The sequence below is a fragment of the Terrapene carolina genome, unplaced genomic scaffold (assembly GCF_002925995.2).
Source record: "Terrapene carolina triunguis isolate 2854851 unplaced genomic scaffold, T_m_triunguis-2.0 Scaffold67, whole genome shotgun sequence".
NCBI lineage: Eukaryota > Metazoa > Chordata > Testudines > Emydidae > Terrapene > Terrapene triunguis.
Genome location: NW_020664418.1, coordinates 18582653 through 18607730, shown reverse-complemented (window position 1 = coordinate 18607730; position 25078 = coordinate 18582653). Strand labels below are relative to the sequence as shown.

The following is a 25078-nucleotide window of genomic DNA, read 5'->3' as shown; positions in this document are numbered from 1 at the left end:
CTTACCTGTCATAGCTAACACTCTGTCCAACGATAACTCTTCCAACCACTCAGTACCTGCTATCACAGAACGAGGGGTGCACTCTCCATTCCAACCTGCAAATTCTGCTACTCAGATATCTGGCTCTTTCATGGTTCCAGCACATAAAGACATCGTGCTCTGAGGTGGTCCATGAGGTGTTGTTACACAGTAGGAAAGGAGCTACTCATCGTACCTACCTACAAAAATGGAAAAGAGATCAAATCTGGTGTTAGCCCAAAGGCATCAACCCGAATGCAGCCACCCTACCGATGCTCCTGAACTATCTGTTGACTCTAAAGAAATCGAGTTGCTCAGCTCAGTAAAGGTTCACATAGCAGCAATTGCAACCTTCCACCAGCAGGTAGAAGGATACTCAATTTTTTTATCATCTGACCATGAAGAGGTTTCTCAAAGACCTAACAAACCTCTTTCCCCAATCCAGACTTCACGCTCCTCAGTGGGATCTCAACCTGGTGTTAAAAGGACTGACTAGACCACCATTTGCACCTATGGCCACTTGTTCATTAACTCACCTTTCAATAAAGACAGCATTCCTGATCGCCATTACCTCAGCAAGAAACGTAGGGGAGATAGCAGCTCTGATGGCACATCCCCTGCCTTCACTGTGTTCTTCTCCAACAACGTCACTTTTTTAGACCACGTCTGAAGTTCACTCCCAAAGTGACTTCCGCTTTTCATATAAATCCACTTATTCAACTTCCAACCTTTTATCCTAAACCTCATCAGGATAACAGAGAAGCAATCCTCCATACACTCAGTGTGAGGAGAGCCTTGACCTTCTATTTGGACAGAATAAGCACTTTCAGAAAATCACAAAAAGCAACAGAGGGTCCTGTGGCATCTTTAAGACTAAGACTAACAGAAGTATTGGGAGCATAAGCTTTCATGGGTAAGAACCTGAAGAAGTGAGGTTCTTACCCACGAAAGCTTATGCTCCCAATACTTTGTTAGTCTTAGTCTTAAAGATGCCACAGGACCCTCTGTGCTTTTTACAGATTCAGACTAACACAGCTACCCCTCTGATACAGAAAATCACAAGACTCTCTTTCTCTCCATTGCAGATAGATCCAAAGGTATAGCGATTTCAGCTCAAAGGCTCTCCAAATGGGTCTCAAACTGTGTCAAGCTCTGTTACCAGATGCATAATGTAGCACACCTGTCTTCAATATGTATGCACTCTACGAGATTGGTCTCCTTTCCATCGCCTTCTCCAAGGATATCCCTATATCAGAAATCTGCAGAGCAGCTATCTGGTCATCTGCCTCAGGAACTTGGCTGTAGATGCCAGATTTGGAGTTGGTGCTATCATCTATAACAGATTTTACTCTGAAGCCCCAGCCTCCAGTGGTGGGCACTGCTCAGGAGTCACCTACAGGGATGCACCCATAGGGACACTATTTGAAGAAAAAGAAGTTACTCACCTTGTGCAGTGACAATGGTTATTCGAGATGTGTCCCTATGGGTGCTCCAGGACCCCTCTACTTTGGAGTTCTAGTAGTTGACTCTGCAGTAGAGAAGGAACTGAGGAGGGATTGCCTGTGGGTGCTGGCTAGCCTCATGACAGGCGGGAGCAGTGTGTTCATTAATGGTCAGTACAGACTGACCAAAGTTCTCCAATCAGCAGCGCAGGGACACAGACACACCAACCGTGGAGCACCCATCGGGGGACACATCTCGAAGAAACATCATTACTGCACAGGGTAACTTCTTATGTGAAAACTCTCCAGTTTTTATAATCGGATAAACTTTTTGTAAAGCCCTCTTTCTCCCCCCCCTTTATTTATTTTCCTACTGTGGTTTAAAAACTCTAAAATACTTTGTAGGGATCTTGTATACAGTGTTGACATTCACTTTCTAAACACTATTTATACCATAATGAATAACTATCATCAAGACACCACAAAAATAAATGGAGCTCTTTTAGAAGGCCAGTTTGAATAAAGTTGTTTTATCTACTAGCAAGCTGTATAGGTTAGTGAAGGAACATGGAATCGCAACCACTAAAAGTTACCGCTTTATACTATATGTAGAGTTTACTTTTCAACCTTCTACTATGATACGCTACATATTAATTTCCTTTCTAAAAAAACATTTGGCATATTCTCAGTGAAGGACACATCAGTGTTAAATTGCCAGAGATGACTGTACACATACAGGAACTCCTCCAAGCATAATAAATGTAGAATTACCATAATATGCTTATGTTAAAACTTAGTGAATCCCAGTTGCATTAAAATGTACCGTTCTTTTCTAGCTGGCTCTTTATGAAACTAGTTTCATAGATTTCCTTAGCATATGGCTTTAAGTGGGATGTAATCAACTACTCTGGTCACTTAAAGTTTTCTCTCTCTGTATTTCAGAGTGGTAGCCGTGTTAGTCTGTGTCAGAAAAAGAACAGGAGTACTTGTGGCACCTGAGAGACTAACACATTTATTTGAGCATAAGCTTTCATGGGCTAAAGCCCACTTCATCGGATGCATGCAGTGGAAAATACAGTAGGAAAATATATATATACACAGAGGACATGAAAAAATGGGTGTTGCCATACTAACTATAACGAGAGTAATCAGTTAAGGTGGGCTATTATCAGCAGGAGAAAAAAAACTTTTGTAGTGATGATCAAGCTGGCCCATTTCCAGAAGTTGACAAGAAGGTGTGAGTAACGGGGGGGATTGGAGAGAAATTAGCATGGGGAAATAGGTTTTACTTTGTGTAATGACCCATCCACTCCCAGTCTTTATTCAAGCCTAATTTAATGGTGTCCAGTTTGCAAATTAATTCCAATTCTGCAGTTTCTCATTGGAGTCTGTTTTTGAAGTTTTTTTGTTGGAGTATTGCGACATTGAGGTCTGTAAGCGAATGACTAGGGAGGTTGAAGTGTTCTCCGACTGGTTTTTGAATGTCTCTACGCAAAAGAATAAATGGACATAAATCAGATGTCAAGAATTATAACATTCATCATATAGCTACTAGTGATTTGTCAGGGATTGTTGTTCTAAAATCTTAGTCAACAACAAAGAAGCCATAGTTCTAATTTAAGTGAACACATAGCAAAGTGTGAAATTTCAAGTAGTCTCTTCTTCCACCTCCTTCACTCCAAACCATCTTAACACACTTTAAGTCTTCATGCTGTAGATCTCTAATCTGAGTCACTAAAGACAATCTTGCCCCTTACTTAAGTCTCCTTCATACTTTAAAAAAGGTTGAATATTGTGCCTTTTAGGTACCCCTTCTATTGCTGTACGCCTTTTCAGTGGGAGGAATGGCACCAAAACAACTTGGTAAAATAGGGAAACTTAGTTGACAAGAAAAATAGATTCAAATCGAACTTGGCCCTATGGGGCCTGTGGCTGGAGAACTTCACTTTATAAATGGGGCACAACTGAAACTTTTTTGGCTGAAGATTGAGGAGTAGAAAGGTGGTGCTTGTGAAAAAGCATTCCCTTAATCAGAGAGAAAAGTATCTCTTCCCCTCATTTGGGGGGGTATATGTCATATGGCTTAAATAAATAGGATGTCTTTATCTCCTAGAACTGGAAGGGACTTTGAAAGGTCATCAAGGCCAGCCCCCTACCTTCATCACTAGCAGGCCCAAGTACTGGTTTAGCAGGTCAATGCTCAAACCACTGAGCTATCCCTCCCCCCATTTAAAGTCTGAGTACTTCAGGATCCTTGACAGCTCTTGAAGTTGCAGGGAGATAGTGTGCCTATACATGCTTTTTTAATGGTAACACACAGATTGTAATGATTCCCCTTATGTTTTTGTGCTCTGTGGTCACTTCTAGCATAGATCATTTAATGTACTGTAATTAGTACAGTACAGTACACAGAACAGGGGTTCTCCCATTGGGGTTTAGGACCCCTCAGGGGGTTATGAGGTTATTACACGGGGAAGGGGGTGAGCTGTCAACCTCCACCCTGAAGAATGCTTTGCCTCCAGCATTTATAATGGTGTTAAATATATTTAAAAAGTCTTTTAAATTTTGGGGGGGGGGGTCACACTCAGAGGCTTGCTATCTGAAAGGAGTCATGGCTACAAAAGTTTGAGAACCACTGATAGAAGCTGTAGGGGGGTAGAGAATGCCTATGTATAAGTGGATATGTAATGCCAGCCCTAAGAAACATGCTACAGGCTAAGCAATGTATTGTATGTACTGTGAAGTCCTGCAGTGTGAGGTCCCCTAGCGCCCTGTGAGACTATTTATCTCTTCTGTAAAGCCAAAGATGTGTTCTTGTTCATTGTGCATAAATGTTTACCCAAGAAGTAGTATGATTTGGAAAGCATAATTTCAGGAGGAGGCTAGAGGAAGGCTGTAAGAGGAGAGAAATTTTGTCCCTGCTGGGGGTCATCCACCAGCACCTAGTGATCATCTTACCTAGTAAGCAAAAACACTGTCTGTCTTTAGGACTTAGTGAGTTGGCCCTGTAGGCTTTATAGCCAGCAGCTTGCTGGGAAGGGAGTTGGGATAGCTCCTACTGTCAACGGACTATTGCAGGAGCTGGTGGGTGCTAAGCCTACAGCACCTCAAGCCCCGAGTGGTGAGGACCGTAACAGAAAGGGCTAGTCCCGCCCTCCTCCTTCAGCCTGACTCCTGTAACACAGCCAGAGCTTGTGTCAAGTCCTCAGGCTCGCCCCACGGGCACGTCTCCCACCTCCCCCTACTAGCCCTGGTCCCACCAATAGGGCTGCGGGCCTGGGGAGAATGCGCTGCTCTGAGGAGCCAGACCCCCGCCAGTGACCAGGCCCCCGCAGAGCCAGCGGGAGGCTGAGGCCCTGGTTCGCGCTCCAGCCCAGCAGAGGGCGGTGGCAGCGGTGGGCTTTGGATGGGGGCGTGTCCGGGTCTGGGCCAGGTTCCTCCGCCATGACCGCGGCCGTGTTCATTGGGTGCAGCTTCATCGCCTTCGGGCCGGCGCTGGCCCTGTGCGTCTGCACCATCGCCGCCGAGCCGCTGCGCCTTCTCTTCCTCATCGCTGGGTGAGCCGGGCGGGCCCGGGCCCGGGCGCGACACTTTCCTGAGACCGCTCGGCAGTCATACAGCGTCTGTGCAGGGGCAGGTGGGGAGGAGCCCCCTCCCCCCGGGCGTCAGCCCATTTTCCCCCCTCGGCGGAGTAACCCCCAGGCCCCTCACTCTGGGTGTCAGCCCCTCTTTCCCCCCCCCCGACGGGAGATACCCCCAGACTGTCCTCAGCCCGGGGGCTACCCGCCCTCTGCCCCCACCCCATGGCACGAACCTCTCTTCCCACCTCCCGGCGGGAGAAGCCCCCAGACCCAGGTGTATTTGAGGTTGTGACCTCAGATCCCACCTGAGTATACGAGCCTCCTGTTCCCCTAAAGCCGGAGAGAGGTAGCATCTCTAAAACAGCAGGACCCACCCGCCCCCGGCAAAGGTCTGACGCACACATCCCAGTTAGGGAGAAGTTAGGTGTGTGTGGGGAATACCAGCCTAGTACTAGGGCATGAGCCCCACAACTCAGGGTGTTGGGTTTAGTGTCACATGTGGGGGACCCCAGCCCCCACTCTAGATGTGGGCAGCACTAGAGGACCAACCCTTATTAAAAGATCACATTTTCCAGTGATAGCCCGTAGTCATGTTTATATTAACAGACAACAGGAGTAGGGGCTATTACTGGAGAATAAGGATTGGGGAAGGGGGGGGGGGTGAGTGTCCAGACAGTTGTGATTCTAAGTTGGGCAAACTCCTGGGTGCTCTCTAGACCACATAGCCATGATGACAATCCTGTGCTAACAAGAATTTGCTCCCAAAAGGCAGGATTAAAACCACATTTAGCAGCCATTCCCAAATGCTTTGGCTATGGTAAGAAATATAGAAGTCAGCAAAAATAGTTTTTAGCAGCAGTGCCCCCATAACTCATATTGAAAATAACATAGCCCAGTCAAAACCTTTTCACTGTTGTCTCAGGCAGCATGGTTGAGAATGGTCAGTCCACTTCCTGCAACAGTTCAGTTTCCTTGTGTAGTCAAGGCTCTCAAATGGTTTTCTGAAACCATTTTAATCACAGTATACTCTGTCTACTTTTGGGGTAAAACTGTTAGTCTAAGCTGTTTTTAAAATTAGTTTTTCAAATAGTTTACAGTATTAGCATGGTAAATGGGGTTTGTGGGAGAGTATGTGTCTGCTTTGTCACCCACTTCAAGCCAGGTCTTCCTTGTCAATGCCTCTGCTACATTGAGGAGTCCCTTATTAGAGATTTTTAAACACAAGCTATGGAATCTTTTATTTATTTATTTATTTAGGTAATTGAATAGTATGGTAGTATGCATGATGGGTTGTCTCCTCTCTCCCCTGCTTCCCCTTCCTTCCTTTTTTTTTTTTTTTTTTTTAATTTTTTTTGTTTTTTTCTTTTTCTCCTCTTTCCCCTGCTTTCCCTTCTTTTTTTTTTTTTTTTTTTTTAAACTCTAGAGGTTTCTTCTGGCTGGTCTCGTTGCTGCTTTCTTCCCTTGTATGGTTCATTGCAGTGCAGATTGGTGGGAGCAACAATGCATCAGTAAAGAAAAATTTGCTCATCTTTGGAGTGGTGTTCTCTGTCCTGCTCCAGGAAGTCTTCCGATTTGCCTATTACAAACTGTTAAAGTAAGTTAAATGTTTCTTGTGTCTCTTAGGCCTTGCCTACACTGCCACTTTATGGTGCTGCGACTTTCTCTCTCGGGTGTGAAAAAACACACTCCTGAGCGCTGCAAGTTTCAGCGCTGTAAAGTGGCAGTGTAGACAGTGCACCTGGTAGCAACTCCCCTGGTGGGGTGGTTTTTTTTACAGCGCTGGGAGTGAAGAGATTACCCTTACTCTTTCGAGGCTCATACTGAATAGGTAGCCTGTAGTATGCCAGCACTCCTCTTACGGCCTCACCAGTTTCTGCATAATTGGGGACATAATAAGAAGTATGAAGTCCTTATGTTACAAAGAGAATTTTCTAAACGTGACTTGAAAATCAGATTTGAAAGTGTTGTATTATATGATGCATTCAGATAAAAATAACAGGCCTAATAGACACATTAATGTATGACTGTTTTCTCTCCTATAATAAGACTATCCTTGGGTATAGAAAGAATTTAAAAATAAATAACTTGGGTCTCATCTGTCAAGGATCTCCATAAAAAAAAATCTTGATTGTTAATTAGAACAAACGCCAGTGTTTCAGTCTTATGTGTTGACATTTTCGTTAATTATTGTAGTCCCCTGCTTGTGAGTTTTCCAGAATTTCTGATTCCTCATTGCTATATCAGTAATTTAGTTATTAAAAACTCAGATTAAATCTTTGATCCTATATCCCTAAGCAAAATGAAATCTGAGAAATATAGCATCTAGGAAAAAGTTTTAAAATACAATGTTTTTATTTCTTTAAATTCCATCTAAGTCTGAATACAAAATTAATACAGGCTGCAAAACTGGGGGAACTGAGTAACAGTGTCATATGGTGGCATTTTAGATCATGATAATTTACATCCTGTGAATGCTATAGAAGCAGCAGTTGAGTGAACATGGCTGACTGCAAGAACAGCAGCTTGTCTCACTGACCTCAATAAGAAATGCATTACATGATGATATAAGTGGCGTCATTTCATGTGACACAAATGTTACTCTCCACTGCTACCATTTCTGCAAAAGAATCAGATATCAAATTCTTCTTTTACAAGTGGCTTCACGATATTTAGGTGTTGGCTAAAAATATTTGCAAAATAATCAAGGTATCTGCTTAGGCAATTTTATTTCAAAGACCAGTGAATGAGGGTAGGTAAACCAGACGAAAATCTTTATTTTTGTTCTTGGCATCAAAATAATTGGTGTAAACCCTGTAACAAGTTCTAACAAATCTTTCCACGTTCTTATTACACTAGTAAACTGAATTTTGCTTGGATAAAGGTTCTTAAGGTACTTGGCATTAATTTGAGGTTTTAACATTTGAGTCCCCGAAAAGAGTGCAGACATGGGCACTGATCCGGCAAAGAATTAAGCGTATGTTTAGCTTTATGCACTGTGAGCAATCCCATTTAAGTTATTTAACTTAAGCATATGAGTAAGTCTTTGCAGGATCAGGACCAAGATATAGTAATGGTTAGAGCTAAAAAACCCCATTAGGAATTCCGCTGAACAGGCTGAAATGTTTGGCTTAAGTTTATCCAGAACTAAAATATTATAGGAGGGGCTGGTAACACCATCTATTATGAAGGCTGCCCAACAATACTTATTATAATATCCTGTTTTCAGTTGTGTATAACTTTTCCTATCTTCATCCATATGGTCCAAAATTTTCCATGTTGGATGTCTACCACAGGGTGAATTTTTTTAGAGGAAATTTCAGCCAAAATATTTCAGCCATTTCTGAGAATGAGACTATGAGAAAATAAGTTTTTTTGCCCATGTTGAAAAATTCTGATGACCTTTGCTTTGAAAAGTCTCCCCCCATCCTTTGCATATAATTATTTAAGTGGCTTTCTTGTTTCATTTAGACATTTTAAAAATAAGATCTGACTAGTTTGAAGTAGCAAAGTTGAAAAATAGAACGTATGGACATTAAAATACTACTTTTTAAAAATATTGTCTTTATTTCAGAAAAGCTAATAAGGGCTTAATGACTATAAGCCAGGAGGAAACCCTACCCATCTCTGTCAGACAATTGTCCTATGGTAAGTTGAAATGCAGTCAAAACTATTTAACATGTACCCTAAAAAGTCATGTTAGAAAAAAAATCATTTGTAAAATGTTATAGCCACAGAAAATGTTAACTTTTGCATGCAGACTGTGTCTATTTGTTACTCCATTTTTATTCGTTTCACAAAGTCTTGTAGACTCCAACAGGCATGTAAAAACTTACTTTATAGATGTTCAGTTTACGTAAGGTTGTTAAGAATTATTTTCTCAAATTCAGAGCCATTTTACAACCATTGACTAATTAATTCTTACAAACGTTTCAGGAGCTAGGTAATTATTTTCATCCCTACTTCATAAATGGGACTTTTTAAAAAAAACTTGCCCAAGATCCTAGAGGCAATTACTGTGAGAATGAGGATTAGAATTCAGGAATTCCATGTTTTCAGTTCTCTGGTTAATCTACTAGGCCACACTGTTTCTCAAGATCTTTTTTTTTTATTTTTGAGCTCAGTTAATTTGTGTGAAGATGACCAGGGTTGTGCTGAAATATGAGATGCAGTAAAACTATGATTCTACTTTGTCATGAAGCATTATGTTAATTCTGTATATTTCTTTCAATAAAGTTCAGTCTCTATAGTTTGCAGAAAAAATATATTATCCTTTTTATAAATAATCATGTGGATTTAGCACTTGTGAAAGATAACATGTTAACAGCTCTGAAAAATGAAGTTCTCTCTCTACGGAAGAGATGTTATATAATAGAGGCGATGTCAGTGCCCAAATGACCCAGCCAGCATACTTCAACCTTGATCTTCCAACATACCTCTTATCTTTTGGGGTGGGATGGTGCTTCAGTCTCCAAGCCCATTTTGTCCTTGTCTCTTCTAATAAAACTGCCATCAGTTGAGAGGAGACAATAATATCTGAGTTCTGATTCTAGCTCTGACATGGATTCGCTCTATGGTCTTTGAAAAATCACTTAACCTCTCTCTCCCACTTCCATCTTGAGGCAATGGGGATAATTATATTTGTTCACTTCACAGCAGAATTGAGAGTGTTGATTGATGTTCGTAAAGCACTTTGAAGATGTAAAGTCCTCTGTAAGTTCTAAGTATTATTCTTCTCCTCCATCACAACCAAAGAATTAGTTGGTTTCCAATAAAAATATAATGTAGGAATGAAATGGAGAGATTCTTTAGAATTCTTTTGTCTATGAATATGACTTCACTTATAAAATCTTGCCACCTGCAGGTAATGTGAGGATTTGTCTAAAGACTTGTAATTAGTCTCTTGTGTGTTTGTGTCTGTTCTTTGTATAGTGTCTGGCCTGGGTTTTGGGATCATGAGTGGAGTATTTTCTCTTGTGAATATCCTGACTGACTCCTTGGGACCAGGCACAGTTGGTATTTATGGAGATTCTCCTCAGTACTTCCTGTCTTCTGGTAAGTAAATCTGTGCATGGGAGTGTGGCCTGGTGATTGTTGTGGGGGTTGAGGGGCAAGTGAAGACTGAATTTATTCAGTCATTTTTTCTGAAAAGCTCCTAACATTTCCTGGTATAAGTGGCCCATGGAAAACTTTATTTAACCCATTATGAGGGCTCTAACTGTACTGTGAGATATTTGTGTGTATCTTAGTATACATTTGAATAAACATAACTTTCACTAAACAGTTATATTAATTTTTGGCTCATGAAGCATAAGATTAATTAAGAATTCAGCTTTTTAAGAAATATTTTACTAGTTTTGCCTCTAGACATTCAGGGTCCCAACCACCAACTGATTGGAAGTCAATCTCACATTGGTAAACATCCCAGCATTCGGTGTGTTATTTTTCTGCAACTTAAAATCTCTTGTAAATATTTAAATTTTGGTGTACTTTATGGCTTTTTAAAAATATGCTACTTTCTTGACATGGAAAAAACTTTGTTTCAGTGTAATAAAATAGAGGTTGCAATGACATCAAATTATAAAGAATGTAAATCACTTGGATTTATTTATGTATTCCTTTTCCTTTAAGGGTATTCCTCCCATATATGAAAGTCTAAAAGGACTATAACACAAATTAGGACTTTGGCACTGTTCTTTCTTATCATTCTGATCTTGATCATTGCAAAACTAGAGTACCTCTTTAGGTAATGCAAACCTAAGGAAAACACATTTTTCTGAATGAGGCTTGCTGGACACCTTGGGTGTTTATCTCAAGGTTGATATGTAAATCAGATCACCCAGATCGTGCATAAATAATACCCCTAGTAATATGAAAACATCAACTTTGAATTATTGCAGAAGAATAGAACAAGAGTAAGAGAGATTTCCAAAACGTTATGTTTTGAAAAGCGTATATGCTTTACGTTATCCGTGGTCTCTGGTGGTGTTTTCAAAAGAGACTGATTAGGGGATTTTTTCTTTTAGTGGATGCAAGCAGTGTACATTCATAAAAACTCGCCATTCTGTAAGGCAGACATTTCATCTGGAATTGAATTGAAATAAAATAAAAATTAAAGGACCATACTTCAGGCCAGACTGTTTAAACATATGCTCGCTGCTAGACTCTGCTAGAGAAAAATAAACTCTCTCTGCTGGTGTAGTGGCTGGTAGAGAGAAATAGATTCTTTGTGCAAGTTCAACTGGGTACATTAAAAATTGGTAGGAAAAATTGGGTTGTTTGACTGCAGCACTGACTGGGTTTGGCTAGGTCCTTGCCTCTGTTAGGGTCAAATATTGTTCTGCTTTGCAGAAATACCAGCTCACTCATCTATTGTTTTCCTTAATGGCTTTTGATCTCTCCACCATAAAGCAGATTCTATAAGGGTTGCCAGGAAGGGAATCACTACTGGCCCTGTTACGGAAGCGTCAGTTGTCCATAGAGGCATGAATAGTGGAGAAGCAGAGCAGAACTGTATCATAAGGTTCGCCCATGAGTTTTTTAAGGAATGTCCACTCATTTGTGAATAATTTTGGCAGTGTAGGACATGACGGGGTGAGAGGTACAATAGGTTTGATCAGATTTAACAAATTTTAAGTTGCTCCTATTTGTTAATTGCCTTACTTCCTAATTATTAACATTAATTTGAGTTGCCAGGGACTTGGTTTTGCTTGTTGAACATCACAGAGCAATAAATTGTTCTTTTTGTTTATTAAACACGCAGAAAGCAAAGAACCAGGCAGAAAAATTTTAATGAAAAAGTTAAAAACATAAAGTCTTCATTTCAACACATTCCCTTATTCCCTCTCCCTCTCTTTGCATAGAGACTTACAAAGGGTAAAATGCTTACTTGAAATTCCCTTACACATGGCATGATATCTTGTTGAGAAATAAGTGGTTCAGTCACTTTATGTGGTAGGTGTCTGTTGTTCAGTGCTTTTTCTTAAACCAATAGAACACAGAGAGAGAGGAGAGTGGGGGGGGGGGGGGGGGGAAGGCAGCACTAGTCTCTGCTGGTTGTAGGTCCATTGCTGAAAGACCACAGAAAAAGTACACAACATATGACCCAATTTTATTGATTTTGAATACCCCGTATCAGTAGCAGAAGCCTGTAGAAGATCTTGGGAAGAACCGTAGAAATGTGAATCCATAAATGTATAAAGTCAGTCTAGATCCTGACATATTTAAGGACACCATATGTGTGTTATTGATTGTATAGAAAGCTCCATCATTTTTAAACATTTATATTCGTGTTGAGGTAAGGTGTGTCCAAAATTATGCAAATTTTTTACAAAAACAGACAGTTGTGTAGCTAACTTCATTGGCTACAGTATTACAATTAATCTCCTGATACCTCTTTAATTAACTATTGTTGCCACTTTACAAAATGTAAGTGTGTGTTTGTGTGTAGAGAGAGAGAGAGAATAAAGTGTCACTGCCCTTGGCTTTTTCTTCAAAACAACCATTGGACCGGGGTGGGCAAACTTTTTGGGCCGAGGGCCACATCTGGGTTGGGAAATTGCATGGAGGGCAGGGGGTTGGGGTGCGGGAGGGGGTGTGGGGTGCAGGAAGGCGCTCAGGGCAAGGGATTGGGGCAGAGGAGGGGTGCAGGGTGTATGAGGGGGCTCAGAGAAGGGGATTGGGGTGCAGGAGGGGTGTGGAGTGCAGGAAGGGACTCGGCAGGGGAGCAGGTGGGGTGCGGACTGTGGGAGGGGGCTCGGCAGGGGGTTGGGGTGCTGGAGGGTGTGGGGTGCAGGCAGGGGGCTTAAGGCAGGGAGTTGGGGGGCGGGGTGCAGGAGGGGTTCAGGCTCCGGCCCGGTGCCGCTTACCTAAAGCAGCTCTGGAGTGTCAGTGGCGCGCACCAGGGCCAGGGCAGGCTCCCTGCATGCCTGCCCTATCTCCGGCCCTGCGCTGCTCCAGGAAGCGCTGCGGCCCCTGGGGGTAAGAGGGGGTGAAGGACTCCGCGTGCGCTGCCCTTGCCGCACCTCCAGGTACCTCCCCTGAAGCTCCCATTGGCTGCGGTTCCCCGTTCCCGGCCAATGGGAGCTGCGGGGGTGGTGCCTGGAGGCAAGGGCAACGCATGGAGCCCTCTGCCCCCCCCACCCGGAGGCCGCAGGGAAGTGGTGCCGGCCGCTTCTGAGAGCAGCGCCCGCAGTGCCACGGGGGGCAATCCCGCTGGCCGGATCCAAAGCCCTGAGGGGCCGGATCCGGCCCGCAGGCCATAGTTTGCCCACCCCTACATTAGACACTTTGTATTGTGATTAGTATACATTTATATAGTGTATATTGCAACCCCACAGTACTTTAAGGAACTGTAAACTATAAATACACAACAAGAAAGTTTCCAGCTTTCTTGTTGCATAACAGGGGTTCCTAAATTTCCTGTTGTGGTTAAAACTTTAAATCAAACTGTTAAGATGTGTTATGAAGAAACTGAAATGTTCTTAACCAAGCATCCCAATTGAATTTTGCAATATTTAGTCCCTAGATGGCGCTATCTCACATCATTGTGACTTCAAATGGTTGTGATTTCATGTAATTTAAATATATTGCTAATTTTGTTTTAAGAGAAAAGATAAGAATTAAACTCTCCATTTCCTTTTTGGAAGTCCCACTTTTCTCAGATTGCAAAATATAAATATTTTATTCAAAGAAGAACAATGCATTATTGAAATGTTATATTTGATTTCTTTGAGAGCACTTGTTTTAATCGTACCAGATGCTTTTGACCTTAGCTTATACTTTTGAAATATGAGATCTTTTTGATTAAAAGGCAAGGTTTTTTAATATGGATTTGTTTGATTTTTTTTCCCCCCCCTTGAGATCTTGTGAACATGCTCAGTTGGAGTAGACCGATAGCTCAGTTATTTCAGTTGTCTGCCTCCTGCTTTCTAAACTTGGATAGTTGTGTATTAATTGACTACATTAATAAAAACCGCAATCTAATGGAGTGGGGAGAGCAGTGACTCAGATACATGCTTTCCTCTTGTCCTAAGACACCATAGAAACAACTCTGTGAAGTAAAGGCAACACAGAGTGACAGCTGAAAAAGGTGAGCATTCAACTTCTGTGTCAAATTCTTTTGAAATTAAGATATAGAGAATAAATTACCGGTACTTGTCCAAGGCCACATAGGTCCGGGGCAGTTCTGGGTTAGAACTCAGGTAGTCCTTGAGAGCCCAGAAACAAGACTTCTGTAGGTGGATGTTACAAATCATCAGTCGTGCTTGGGAGTGGGTGTGGTCTAATGAATAGGGCATTGGACTGGGAGTCAAGAGATGTGGATACCATTCCCAGCTCTACCAGTGACCTTCGATGTGACCTTGGGCAAGCCACTTCCCCTCTCTGTACCTCTGTTTCTTCTTCGAGTGATTGCTCATGTGTATTTCACAATACAGTACTGAGCAGGGGGCGACTGAGGAGATCCCAGCGGTGGCTTGCCTCTGGACCGGGGACCCACTGTTGTCGGTGCCCCTGGTACCGGCAGGGACATAATGTCCCGGGCCGCTTGCAGGGCCTCTGGCGTGGAGGTCATCCGGACATCCAGGGAAGCCTGCTCTGACTGGGCCGGGCTACACCTGAGTTGGAGGCCTGGAGGCCGATGGGGACCAAGGACTCCCCAACATGGGTCTAGCCTCTCCCCTGGTCTTGCTTCGGTGCCACCGTGGCGAAGGCCTCTTTTTAGCCTTCTTGGCATGTCCCGCGGACGGGGAGCGGTACCGACCTGTAGATGGCACTGAGGGGTCGCCGCATACCAACACCGCGGCACCTGGTGCCGACTCAGAGCGGTGCACCGGAGTCGGGGTCAACACCGACTCCATCAGGAAAGCCCAGAGCCGAATGTCCCTTTCTCTCTTGGTCCAAGGCTTGAAAGACCTGCAAATCTTGCAGCGATCGTTGAGATGGGTTTCCCCCAGACAGCGTAAACAGTCTGCATGCAGATCACTCACTGGCATCAGCCAGTTTCTCTATGCCTTCCCCCCCCATCCCGCTGATAAGCAAGGTCCTGGAAAAGATAAAGATGAACAGGGCCCAGGGCCTCCTGATTGCCCCGGTGTGGCCCAGGCAACATTGATACGGGACCCTCATGAGCCTGGCAGTCGCTCCGCCGTGGCCGTTGCCATCTCACCCTGACCTGCTCTCCCAGGACCAGGGCCACCGCCTCCACCCCAGCCTAGCGGCACTCCACCTCACGGCGTGGCTGCTCAATGGTTAGGCCAGAAGGAAAGGACGTGCTCGGAAGGGGTTCAGCACATCCTCTTGGAAAGCAGGTGACCCTCCACGTGTCGAGCCTACTTGGCAAAGTAGTCTCGGTTTTCCCGATGGGCGGCTGAGCGGGGCGTTTCCCCCGTGGCTGCCCCTCTCCAGCTCAGTTTAGACTAACTCCTTCACCTTAGAACCCAAGGCCTGGCACCCTCGTTCATCAAGATGCACTTGGCGGCCATATTGGCCTTCCATCCATCGGTGCAGGGGCACACGATATTCTCTCATGCTATGACTGGCCGATTCCTTAAGGGATTGGATCATCTCTTCCCATATGTTAGGCCCCTAGTCCCACAGTGGGACCTGAACTTGGTGCTGGCCTGGTTGACAGGTGCCCGCTTCGAGCTGTTAGCTACATGCTCCTGGTCGCACCTCTCGTGGAAGGTAGCCTTCCTGGTGACGATCACGTCTGCTAGACGGGTCTCGGAACTTTGACCTCTGAGCCCCCATACATGGTGTTCCATAAAGATCCAGCTCTGCCCACATCCTTCGTTCCTCCCGAAGGTGGTCTCCACCTACCACATGAGTCAGGACATTTTCCTGCCAGTCCTCTGCCCCAAGCCCCACGCGTCCAGTGAGGAGCGCCGCCTCCAGATGCTGGATGTGAGACGGGCTCTGGCCTTTTACCTGGAACAGACTAAGCGGTTCAGGAAGTCTTCGCAGCTGTTCATCACTTTGGCCGAACGCGTGAGGGGTCGGCCGGTCTTCACTCAGTGGCTCTCCAAATGGAACATCTCGTGCATCTGAACCTGTTACGACCTGGCGGGAATCCCTCCGCCGTCAATTGTGAGGGCACACTCGACTAGAGCGCAAGTAGGGTGACCAGATGACAGATGAAATATTGGGACGCGGGGGCGGGAGCGGAGCAAAAGAAAAAAAAGCCGGAGCGCCCCCCTCTGCCAGACGGCAGTGGCACAGCCCCATCTCCACCCAACTCTCGGCTCCGACCCCCGATACACCCCCAGCTCCCCCATCCCCTCGCTCCCGGGCCCAGCCTGGGCTCCGAGCTGTGCAGCCGAGCCACGCTCTGGGCCCCTCCTGCAGCTCCCGGCCCAGCTGCTCCCGGGCTCAGTCGCACCGGCCCCGCAGCAGAGGCTGCTCCGCTCCGCCCCACCTGGGACACTCACCCCTGCAGCTCCGGGCAGCCCTTCTCCGGCCGCGGGGAGCTCGGGGACCCACCCGGGCAGGGAGTGAACCAGGCAGCTGGGCCCGGCCCCTCCCAGCAGGAGCGTGTCTGCCCCACGCGTGTCTCCGCCCACCTGGGCCCTGCCCGCTCTGCGCTGCCCCCAGACCCACTGCGCTGCCCCGGGGGCTGCAGGGCTGGAGCAGCCTCGGCGCTGCGCTCCCGGCCCCGGCCATGGCCCGTGTGCAAACCTGGGAGGGAGGAGGAATGCCGCGTGCTTGGGGAAGAGGCAGGGACAGGGCGGGGATTTGGGGAGGGATCCAATGGGGGAAAGGAAGGGGTGGATTTGGGGGGGGTGCGAGAGCCCCTCTGTGCTCGGCCTGTGCGCCGGAGCGGAGGGCAAAATTGCTTGTTTGTCCGGTGTCCCGGTCAAACTTCGGTCGGGACGCGGGCCAAACAAGCAAATATCAGGACAGTCCCGATAAAATCGGGATGTCTGGTCACCCTAGGCGCAAGCCTCGTCAGCTGCCTTTTTAGTCCATGGCCCCATTCAGGACATTTGCAGGGCTGTCACATGGTCTTCAGTTCACACATTCACCTCGCATTATGCGATCGTCTCCCAGACCAGGGAAGACACTGGGTTCGGCAGGGCTGTGCTCCGTCCCAAGAGTTTGTGAACTCCTACCCACCTCCAACAGGTATAGCTTGGGAATCACCTATTGTGGAATACACATGAGCAACTCGAAGAAAAGACAGTTACCTTTTCCATAACTAGTGGTCTTCGAGATGTGTTGCTCAGGTCCATTCCACATCCCGTCCTCCTTCCCCTCTGTTGGAGTTGTCTGGCAAGAAGGAACTGAGGGTCGGGGGAGCGTGCACGCCCCTTATACCGCACCATAGATGGCTTGGGGCGCTCTCCTAGGGGCGTACTGCTAGGGGAAAAACTTCTGGCACCAGTGCACATGGCGAGCACTCACACCTATTGTGGAATAGACATGAGCAACACATCTCGAAGAACAGCAGTTACGGAAAAGGTAACTGTCTTTTCCTCTCCCATCTTTTTCCTCATTTTGATTGTAAACTTTTGGAGGCAGAAATTCTCTCTTACTATTTGTCTGTGCACTCTTTGGGGCTGGGACTGTCATTTATTGTATGTTTGTAATGCTCCTAGCACCTGGTTGGCAGTTCTAGGTGATACTACAGTATAAACTTAAATAATAATGGGACCCTAATCCCAATTGAAACCTCTAGATGCTTCTGTACTTCAAATAATAATGCTGCTGCCTCTTGTATAACTGCTCATTCTGCTGCTCATAATTTGGTTATTAAATTATGGTACTTGTAGCATGCTATTGGGAAGCTAGGTACATCCAACATGGGTCTCTAACTCTGAAAATCAAATGCCACATCAGTTAAAAAGCAAATTAAGTACTTTATTCCCAAATTTAACAATTTTCCAGTGTATTTTAGCACCCAATATCTCCTGACTGCATAAGCAGAGCATAATGTATGCTATGTACTACATAAATAGTGTTTAAATATTTCATGGTAACATGCTGGGTGTGTGTGTGTGTGTGTGTGTGTGTGTGTGTGTGTGTGTGTGTGTGTTTAAAACATGTTTACCATCCAGTGTCAGTGATCACCAGATTTTAGTAATTTTAAAATGGATCAAACGCCCTTTTTCGTTTACTCCTTCCTATAACTCTCGTATTCATGGTAGCTTGTCCTAAAAGCGACCCAAACTAGGCAACCTGGACTCTTTTGTACCTTTCCATTTTAAGTAGTACATTCAAGAGGTAACATTTAAAAACAAAGATTTATTTTCACCTTTTTATACACAAATATGAGCAAAGTCTGTAAAAAAAAATATACTAGAGGACTTCGAAAATTAACAAATATACATGACCCACAAATCTCTATAACTATTGTGGGTTCTCTCAAAAGATTTAACAATAAATTCTCTTGATACCTATATCAGTTTGCTTTTTGTGCATGCAGTAATGTGGACCAAGTCAATGGACTCCTCTGGAGTAAGATCTTTCCCAGTTCTCCTCATTTGGGCTGTAAAGGGAGGCTTTATTCCTCTCTGGTTGAAGTTCAAAACACAGCTAACTCTATTTTTTTTTCACTAGCTCATTCCCATTTGAGTTACCTTCCTGAAAGGAAACTGTAAGCATGGTGTGCTCCTAAAGGAACATATGTGATGTTTCTAATCCTTTGGAAACCAGAACTGTCACTTCATCCAATTATGTAACTGCCTAGTTGGCATGTTTGATTCCCTTATGTTTTCAAGCCACCTCTTCGCTACTTTATTGTTTATCAGGAAAAAATAGTGTTCTCTGCATTTAACAAACATTCACATTAACAAAGTGAAATTTCAGTGTGGTGTGTTGTCTTGCAGTAGGTACCAGACATCCTGCACCTGCCTGCGTTATTCCTGGCATTTGAACAATTTCATCTTAAAGTGGCATATGACCGTCCATCACATTACTGATATTTTTTTTGTGGGGCCTGGGGGGAAAACATGGGAAATTTTTGTGTAGTTTGTGTATTATTGTATTTGCTTTTACTTGTGTTTTAGTTAAATCACAGGGTATCCAAAAATTGTCCTTGTCTGTTTACTTGACTGAGTTGGGAACTAACACTGGTACCCGATGTCTTGTTTGATTTTCCTTTAATGGTACCAGTTACATAGCACTTTTATAAAGTCTTAAACTTGAGAATATTTTAAAATTGCTTCCTTTTAAAGGGGTGTTGCCACGTGGATTATGCCTGAAGTTTACATTTTCTAAAAATATAGAGAAATTTATACTATGTGGTTATTTAAAAAAAAAAACCCAAACCCTAAATACTGTAAAGCAAAATAGTTATTTGCATTTAAATTATTTCCCTGCAGTTTGGCCATACAAACCTTGCAGCATTTGCCCCTGTATAATTATGGCTCAAGCTACGTGAAATGCAGAAATAAACAGCAATAATTGTAAGAAGTACATTTGATTTTTAAAAATAGTAATTGGACCAGAGAGTGTGGGAGTGAGTGTAGAGCCCACCGGTTAGGGCACTCACCTGGAAACGGAGACCCATTTTTATTTTTATGTAGTGGAACAGCTTCAACAGGAGAGAGTGAGAGCTGTGCCCCAGAATACCCCATACCCCAATGATTAGGACACTCTCCTAAGAGGTGGGACACCCCAGTTCAAACCACTTCTCCACATCAGGCAGAGGTGGGGGAATTGAACTTAGGTTGCCCACATCCTGGGTGAGCGCTCTAACCACTGAGATAAAAGTTATAAGACAGGGGCACCTCCTCTTCTGCTCCCCCCCCTTTTGTGTGGGATTTGGTGTGCTCTGAGCATGCCTACCATATCAGTCCCCTCATGCAAGATAAACAGGGGAAAGCCTATTTTGAGAATCCGCTGGGGCTGAGGTGCACAATAGCTGCCCAAGTGCCTAGACTGAGGCAGCTGTGCTCACTGGCAGAAACTTAGGCACCCAAGGTTCTTTCATGGTGGAAATTTAGGTGCCTACCAGCTTTAGGCACCTACAGAGCTAGGCAGCAGCTGAGCAGACATTTGGGGGATCTCGGTGGCACATAAATGTTGGATTGAGGTGCCTACATTGTTAGTTAGGTGCCTAAGTTCTTTTGTGGACCTAGCCCTTAGTTCCTTTCTTCTTTGTGCTCTACAATACTAGTAAGCAGGATTTTCTTTCTTTCAATTAGTTTTGAAGTTTAAAACCCATTTATTTTTTTCTTTCTTTGCTTCAGGATATAAATGTTTTTCAGGTTGTAAATGTGACTTTTACCCACTTTCCTACCTCTTCCAAAATATGGATTTGAAATCCTCTGCTGGAAGACAAGGAAAACAGTCCCTATTTCTTATGCATAGTGAAGGAGGAGCAGTAGATCCAATCAGTTGTGTGCATAGTTTTGCTATGATGCTGTATAAGTCCTGGGATAAGCACATCAGAACCAATCATTTAGGTAAAAATGTATGTGTTTTTGGCTGCCTAGCTATATTACATTTACAGCTGTTGCTAATGTGTGTGCAAAATACATGGAGTTTTGTGTTCTCTTGTGTAGACTGTTGTACAGGTATTAATGGATACTCATACTACAAGTTTGAACCAGAGGTTGTGTGGATGAATGAAAACACTATGTGTATTTGTACATGTAATGCCTTACCAGTAATGAGGACTAATGATATACTGTCTTTCAGCATTCATGACTTTGGCCATTGTTCTGCTGCACATTTTTTGGGGCATTGTATTTTTTGATGCTTGTGAAAAGAAGAAGTGGTGGGCACTGGCACTGGTCATCCTGAGCCATTTGCTGGTATCAGGTGTGGTGAGTTCACCTGTTATATATTCTTAAAGTCTGCTAGATTGATATGAGGGAAGGGGAAGAAGGGAATACATTTCTGATTAGGACTGCTGATCATGGCTTTAATAACACTGCTCTACAGTCAAAATGCTTCTGAAATAAATGTAGTCAAACTTTACTAATTCTGGGTCACTGAGAACGAAAATGATGCTTAAAATTGTTGATTGGCTCTAGTTTTCAAGATATGCTATTGGGTCAGTATATACGACCCTTGACTTGGGAATGGCAGAGGATAAGTGAGTTATAAAGGGAAGGGATCTCAATTTAAACCAGAAATGACTAAAATACATCTTTGACTTGATCTATGAATAAATCTATGACTGGGTTTGGACAGTACTTGCTTTTTAGGCAAAACAATGAATGATGCAATCTGGTATTGCGTCATACATGATATGAATTGCATCATGTTATTCCTAGAAGTCATGGATGATGCAATCATAACGAAGCTTACATCACTCTGCTGAACAAATTGCCCTATATCAGCTCTAGAAATCATACAGTGTCGTGCTCTCTTATTTGTCAGTGTTTGATTTTGCAAAGGGACACATTTCTGTTTAGCCAAAGTGAGCAGAGATGCCTTGTACTTGTGTGAGCAGTGCAGATAACTTCTGCTATGTTTGTGGTGAAGTGATTTTTGCATCACAAAAGCGCAGTATAACCACTATGGTTAAGAAAGCCTATCACCTTTATTTTGGCTGCAAAATTGGAGATCAGGACAAGAGGTGGGCCCCACACATATGCTGCAACACTTGTGCAACAAATCTTCGGCAGTGGTTGAACAGGAAAAGGAAATCTATGCCTTTTGCAGTGCCAATGATTTGGAGAGAGCCAACAGATCATACCAGAAATTGTTACTTCTGCATGGTGCCTCCAGTTGGGAAAGGTGTGTCAAAGAAGAAAAAGTGGACTGTGCATTATCCAAACATTCCATCAGCTATACGCCCAGTACCCCACGGAGAAGGACTGCCGGTTCCTGATGCACCAGAATCATTCTCACTTGAGTCAGACGAGGAAGAGGATGAAACTTCTGGTCCTGAACCATCAATGTCACAGGACCCACATTTTCTCCCATCCTCCTCCTCTGAACCACACCTCATAACACAAGATGAACTGAATGACCTTGTCAGGGATTTGGAACTACCCAAGAGTAAGGCAGAGCTGTTGGGCTCCAGACTACAGCAGTGGAATCTCCTGATGTTAGGGTTTCCATGTTCCGTGACCGTCAAAAGGATCATGTCCCATTCTTCTTCATGGAAGGTGATCTTGTAGCCTGCAACAACATCGATGGTGTGATGGCAGCCCTCAACATCGTTCACGATCCAGATGAGTGGAGACTGTTCATTGATTCATCGAAGACGAGTCTTAAAGCTGTTTTACTGCATAATGGCAATGTTTTGCCATCAATTCCAGTTGGTCATGCAGTCCATATGAAGGAAACCTATGACAACATGAAACAACTTTTGAGGTGCATAAACTATGACCAACATCAGTGGCAGCTTTGTGGCGATTTGAAGTTTGTTGCTCTCTTGCTTGGTCTGCAGACTGGATACACAAAGCACTGCTGTTTTCTCTGCGAATGGGATAGTCGTGCAAAAGATTCCCACTACATCAAGAAAGATTGGCCACTCCGACAGTCATTGGAGCCTGGGAGGAAAAGTGTTCAGCATCCACCACTTGTTGAATCAAGGAAGATTTTGTTACCACCCTTACACATCAAGCTGGGTCTGATGAAGAACTTTGTCAAGGCCATTGACAAAACACAAGCAGCTTTCAAGTACCTCCGTGGAAAATTTCCAAGGTTAAGTGAAGCTAAGATAAAGGAAGGTGTCTTTGTTGGTCCTCAGATTCGTGAACTTCTTCAAGATGATGCATTTGACCATGCACTGCGTGGCAAGGAAAAGACGGCATGGAAAGCCTTCCAGTTAGTGGCAATACATTTTCTCGGAAACAACAAGGCAGACAACTACAGGTTGTTGGTGGAAAACCTCCTCAAGGCATACAAAAGCCTTGGTTGCAACATGTCACTAAAGATACATTTTTTGCACTCTCATCTAGATTTTTTTCCACCGAACTGCGGAGCAGTGAGCGACGAGCACGGCGAGCGATTTCACCAGGACATTGCAACAATGGAGAAACGCTATCAGGGCAAATGGAGCCCATCAATGCTTGCGGACTATTGCTGGACAGTGACAAGGGATGCTCCATTTAATGAATACAAGAGACAAGCCAAGAAGCGCCGAGTAGACACGGAATAGGACTAAACTATGTACATAATAGTTTTTTGCCTTTTGTTTCATAATACATTTTATTTATATAACCCTTTTGCTGATTTTTAAAGTGTTACATAAACAGGACAGGTGAAATATTATCATGTAAAGCAACCATAAACACATGAAAAGACCTAGGTTTACAATTTATGATTAAAACTCTACTATCTGCACAATATACATAGACATAAAATGTAAAAACTTAAATATCTTAGAAACAGTAGCCAATCAGTTGTTTTAATTGTCATATTTGAATTCAGCACATCAAAATACATAATAAATAGCACATTTTATCTCTGAAGCAGACGACTTCTCAAAAATTGTAGACCAGTGTAATCAAACAAAAATGCTAATTAATGTATTATTTGTAGGGTGAAAGCCAAACAAGTGTTTTCACTCAAGCAATTGTTCATCTGATTCTAAATATCCAATAACTTTCCAGTCGGGATATATTTGTCCTTTGCATTATTTGCCTACCCCATCCTTCTTAAGTTGTCTTTTGTAAGCGTTTTCGGTACAAAATAGTCTGGGGCCACAGGATGCACAGTGGCTAACGGTTGAAATGCAGCAACATTTGCAATGAAGAGCTGCAGTTAGAGCACTGCCAAATGCAGAATTTTGGCCAAGACACTTGGCAAACTCTTGATGTCTTAAAAATTATCCCCCTGGCTTGTTAGTATCCAGGCAGAGCAGGCAGCCTGGATTTCTAAGATCTCATCTGATGAAAAGAACTTTGGATGTTAATTTAATTGTTGCTGTTCAACTGAACTATGATTTTTCTTTTCCTTTTGCAGACTTTCCTGAATCCTCAGTATGAAGGCAGCCTAGTGCCATCTTATATTATCATGTTGCTTATGGCTACCTGGGCTTTCTTCACTGCTGGTGGCTCCCTTAGAAATCTGAAACTGTGTCTGATGTGCAGAGACAAGGACTTCCTTCTAGCCAACCAGCGCCCCAGATAACCTCTAAGCATCTGGATTTTACCCATCCATCTCTCTACATGTTTAGTGAAAGCACAACTGGTGCCTTCTTGACCTTTCTTGAATGCTAAATTGAGATATATATGTATTCCTGTGTAACTTGGCTTCTTTCAGGCAGCTGTCTGAACTGCATATGTGAGTGATGAATGAAATCTCCTTAAGAGTACCCAAAAATTAAACAGTTTACATGTTAGCTGCTGCTTTATGCACTAGGTTTGGGCTGAGTTAATAGAACAAATGGACACATATCAAACATGGATAGACAAGATTTAAAACTAAAAGGGTATCTGCTAACTTCCGTTGTGAATTACACATCCACTTTGCTATGGAATTAATAAAGATAACATTTTATTGTGCCACAATGAACTTCTAGATGCAATAATGAAAAAACACAATTTTCCTATGGTGGTTTAGCCAAAGTTAAGATGTTTCCTATTTTAAAAAGCTATAATATTTAATAGTTAGGCTTTCTGAATTGTTAAAATATGTTTTAGAGCATAGGGCAATAACTTCTCTGTGTAAATATTAGAAATATCCCTTCAGGACTACGTTGTTTGTATAGTAGAAATGACACACAAAGGACCATAACTTTTTCTGACTCCTGAAAATGCACTCAGGGTATGTCTACACTACAAAATTAGGTCGATTTTATTTAAGTCGACACTGAGCCTCCAATTTAAGCAAGTCGATTCTGCATGCCCCACTATGCACATTGTGTCAGCAGAGTGCATCCTCACTAGCAGGGCTTGCGTCGACTCACAGAGTGCTGCACTGTGGGTAGCTATCCCACAGTGCATGGAGCCGAGTGCAATGTTGGGTTGGGCTTGCAATGCCTCATGGGACCAAAACATTTGCGCGGGTGGTTATGGGAACATGGCATTAGCCTCCCATGATGCACTTACCTCCCTCCCTCCCTGAAATCAACGGCAAACAAACCAAGCCGTTTTTCCTAAGCCTGAGTTACCTGTGCAGACACCATAGCACGGC

General features: G+C 43.7%; 1 protein-coding gene across 2 annotated transcripts; it reads left to right on the top strand.

Moving 5' to 3' along the window:
- Window positions 1–4796: 4796 nt before the first annotated feature.
- On the top strand, window positions 4797–24861 carry APH1B (aph-1 homolog B, gamma-secretase subunit). Of its 2 annotated transcripts, none has more exons than XM_026648246.2 (6): window positions 4797–5017; window positions 6465–6635; window positions 8613–8686; window positions 9971–10093; window positions 20681–20803; window positions 23906–24013. In XM_026648246.2, exons 1-6 carry the CDS (start codon window positions 4905–4907, stop codon window positions 23926–23928), a joined length of 627 nt encoding a protein of 208 aa, XP_026504031.1. In that variant the 5' UTR covers window positions 4797–4904; the 3' UTR covers window positions 23929–24013. The 2 variants fall into 2 exon arrangements, with proteins under 2 accessions (XP_026504031.1, XP_026504029.1); XM_026648244.2 differs by having other exon boundaries at window positions 4801–5017; window positions 20681–20808; window positions 23906–24861.
- Window positions 24862–25078: the final 217 nt, after the last annotated feature.

Excerpts from the sequence above, each read along its gene's own strand:
- APH1B (XM_026648244.2), top strand. The coding sequence starts at position 4,905 with ATGACCGCGGCCGTGTTCATTGGGTGCAGCTTCATCGCCTTCGGGCCG. Across the intron at positions 5,018-6,464 it reads CTTCTCTTCCTCATCGCTGG|AGGTTTCTTCTGGCTGGTCT; the intron begins GTGAGCCGGGCG and ends TTTAAACTCTAG. Across the intron at positions 20,809-23,905 it reads ATTTGCTGGTATCAGGTGTG|ACTTTCCTGAATCCTCAGTA; the intron begins GTGAGTTCACCT and ends TTCCTTTTGCAG.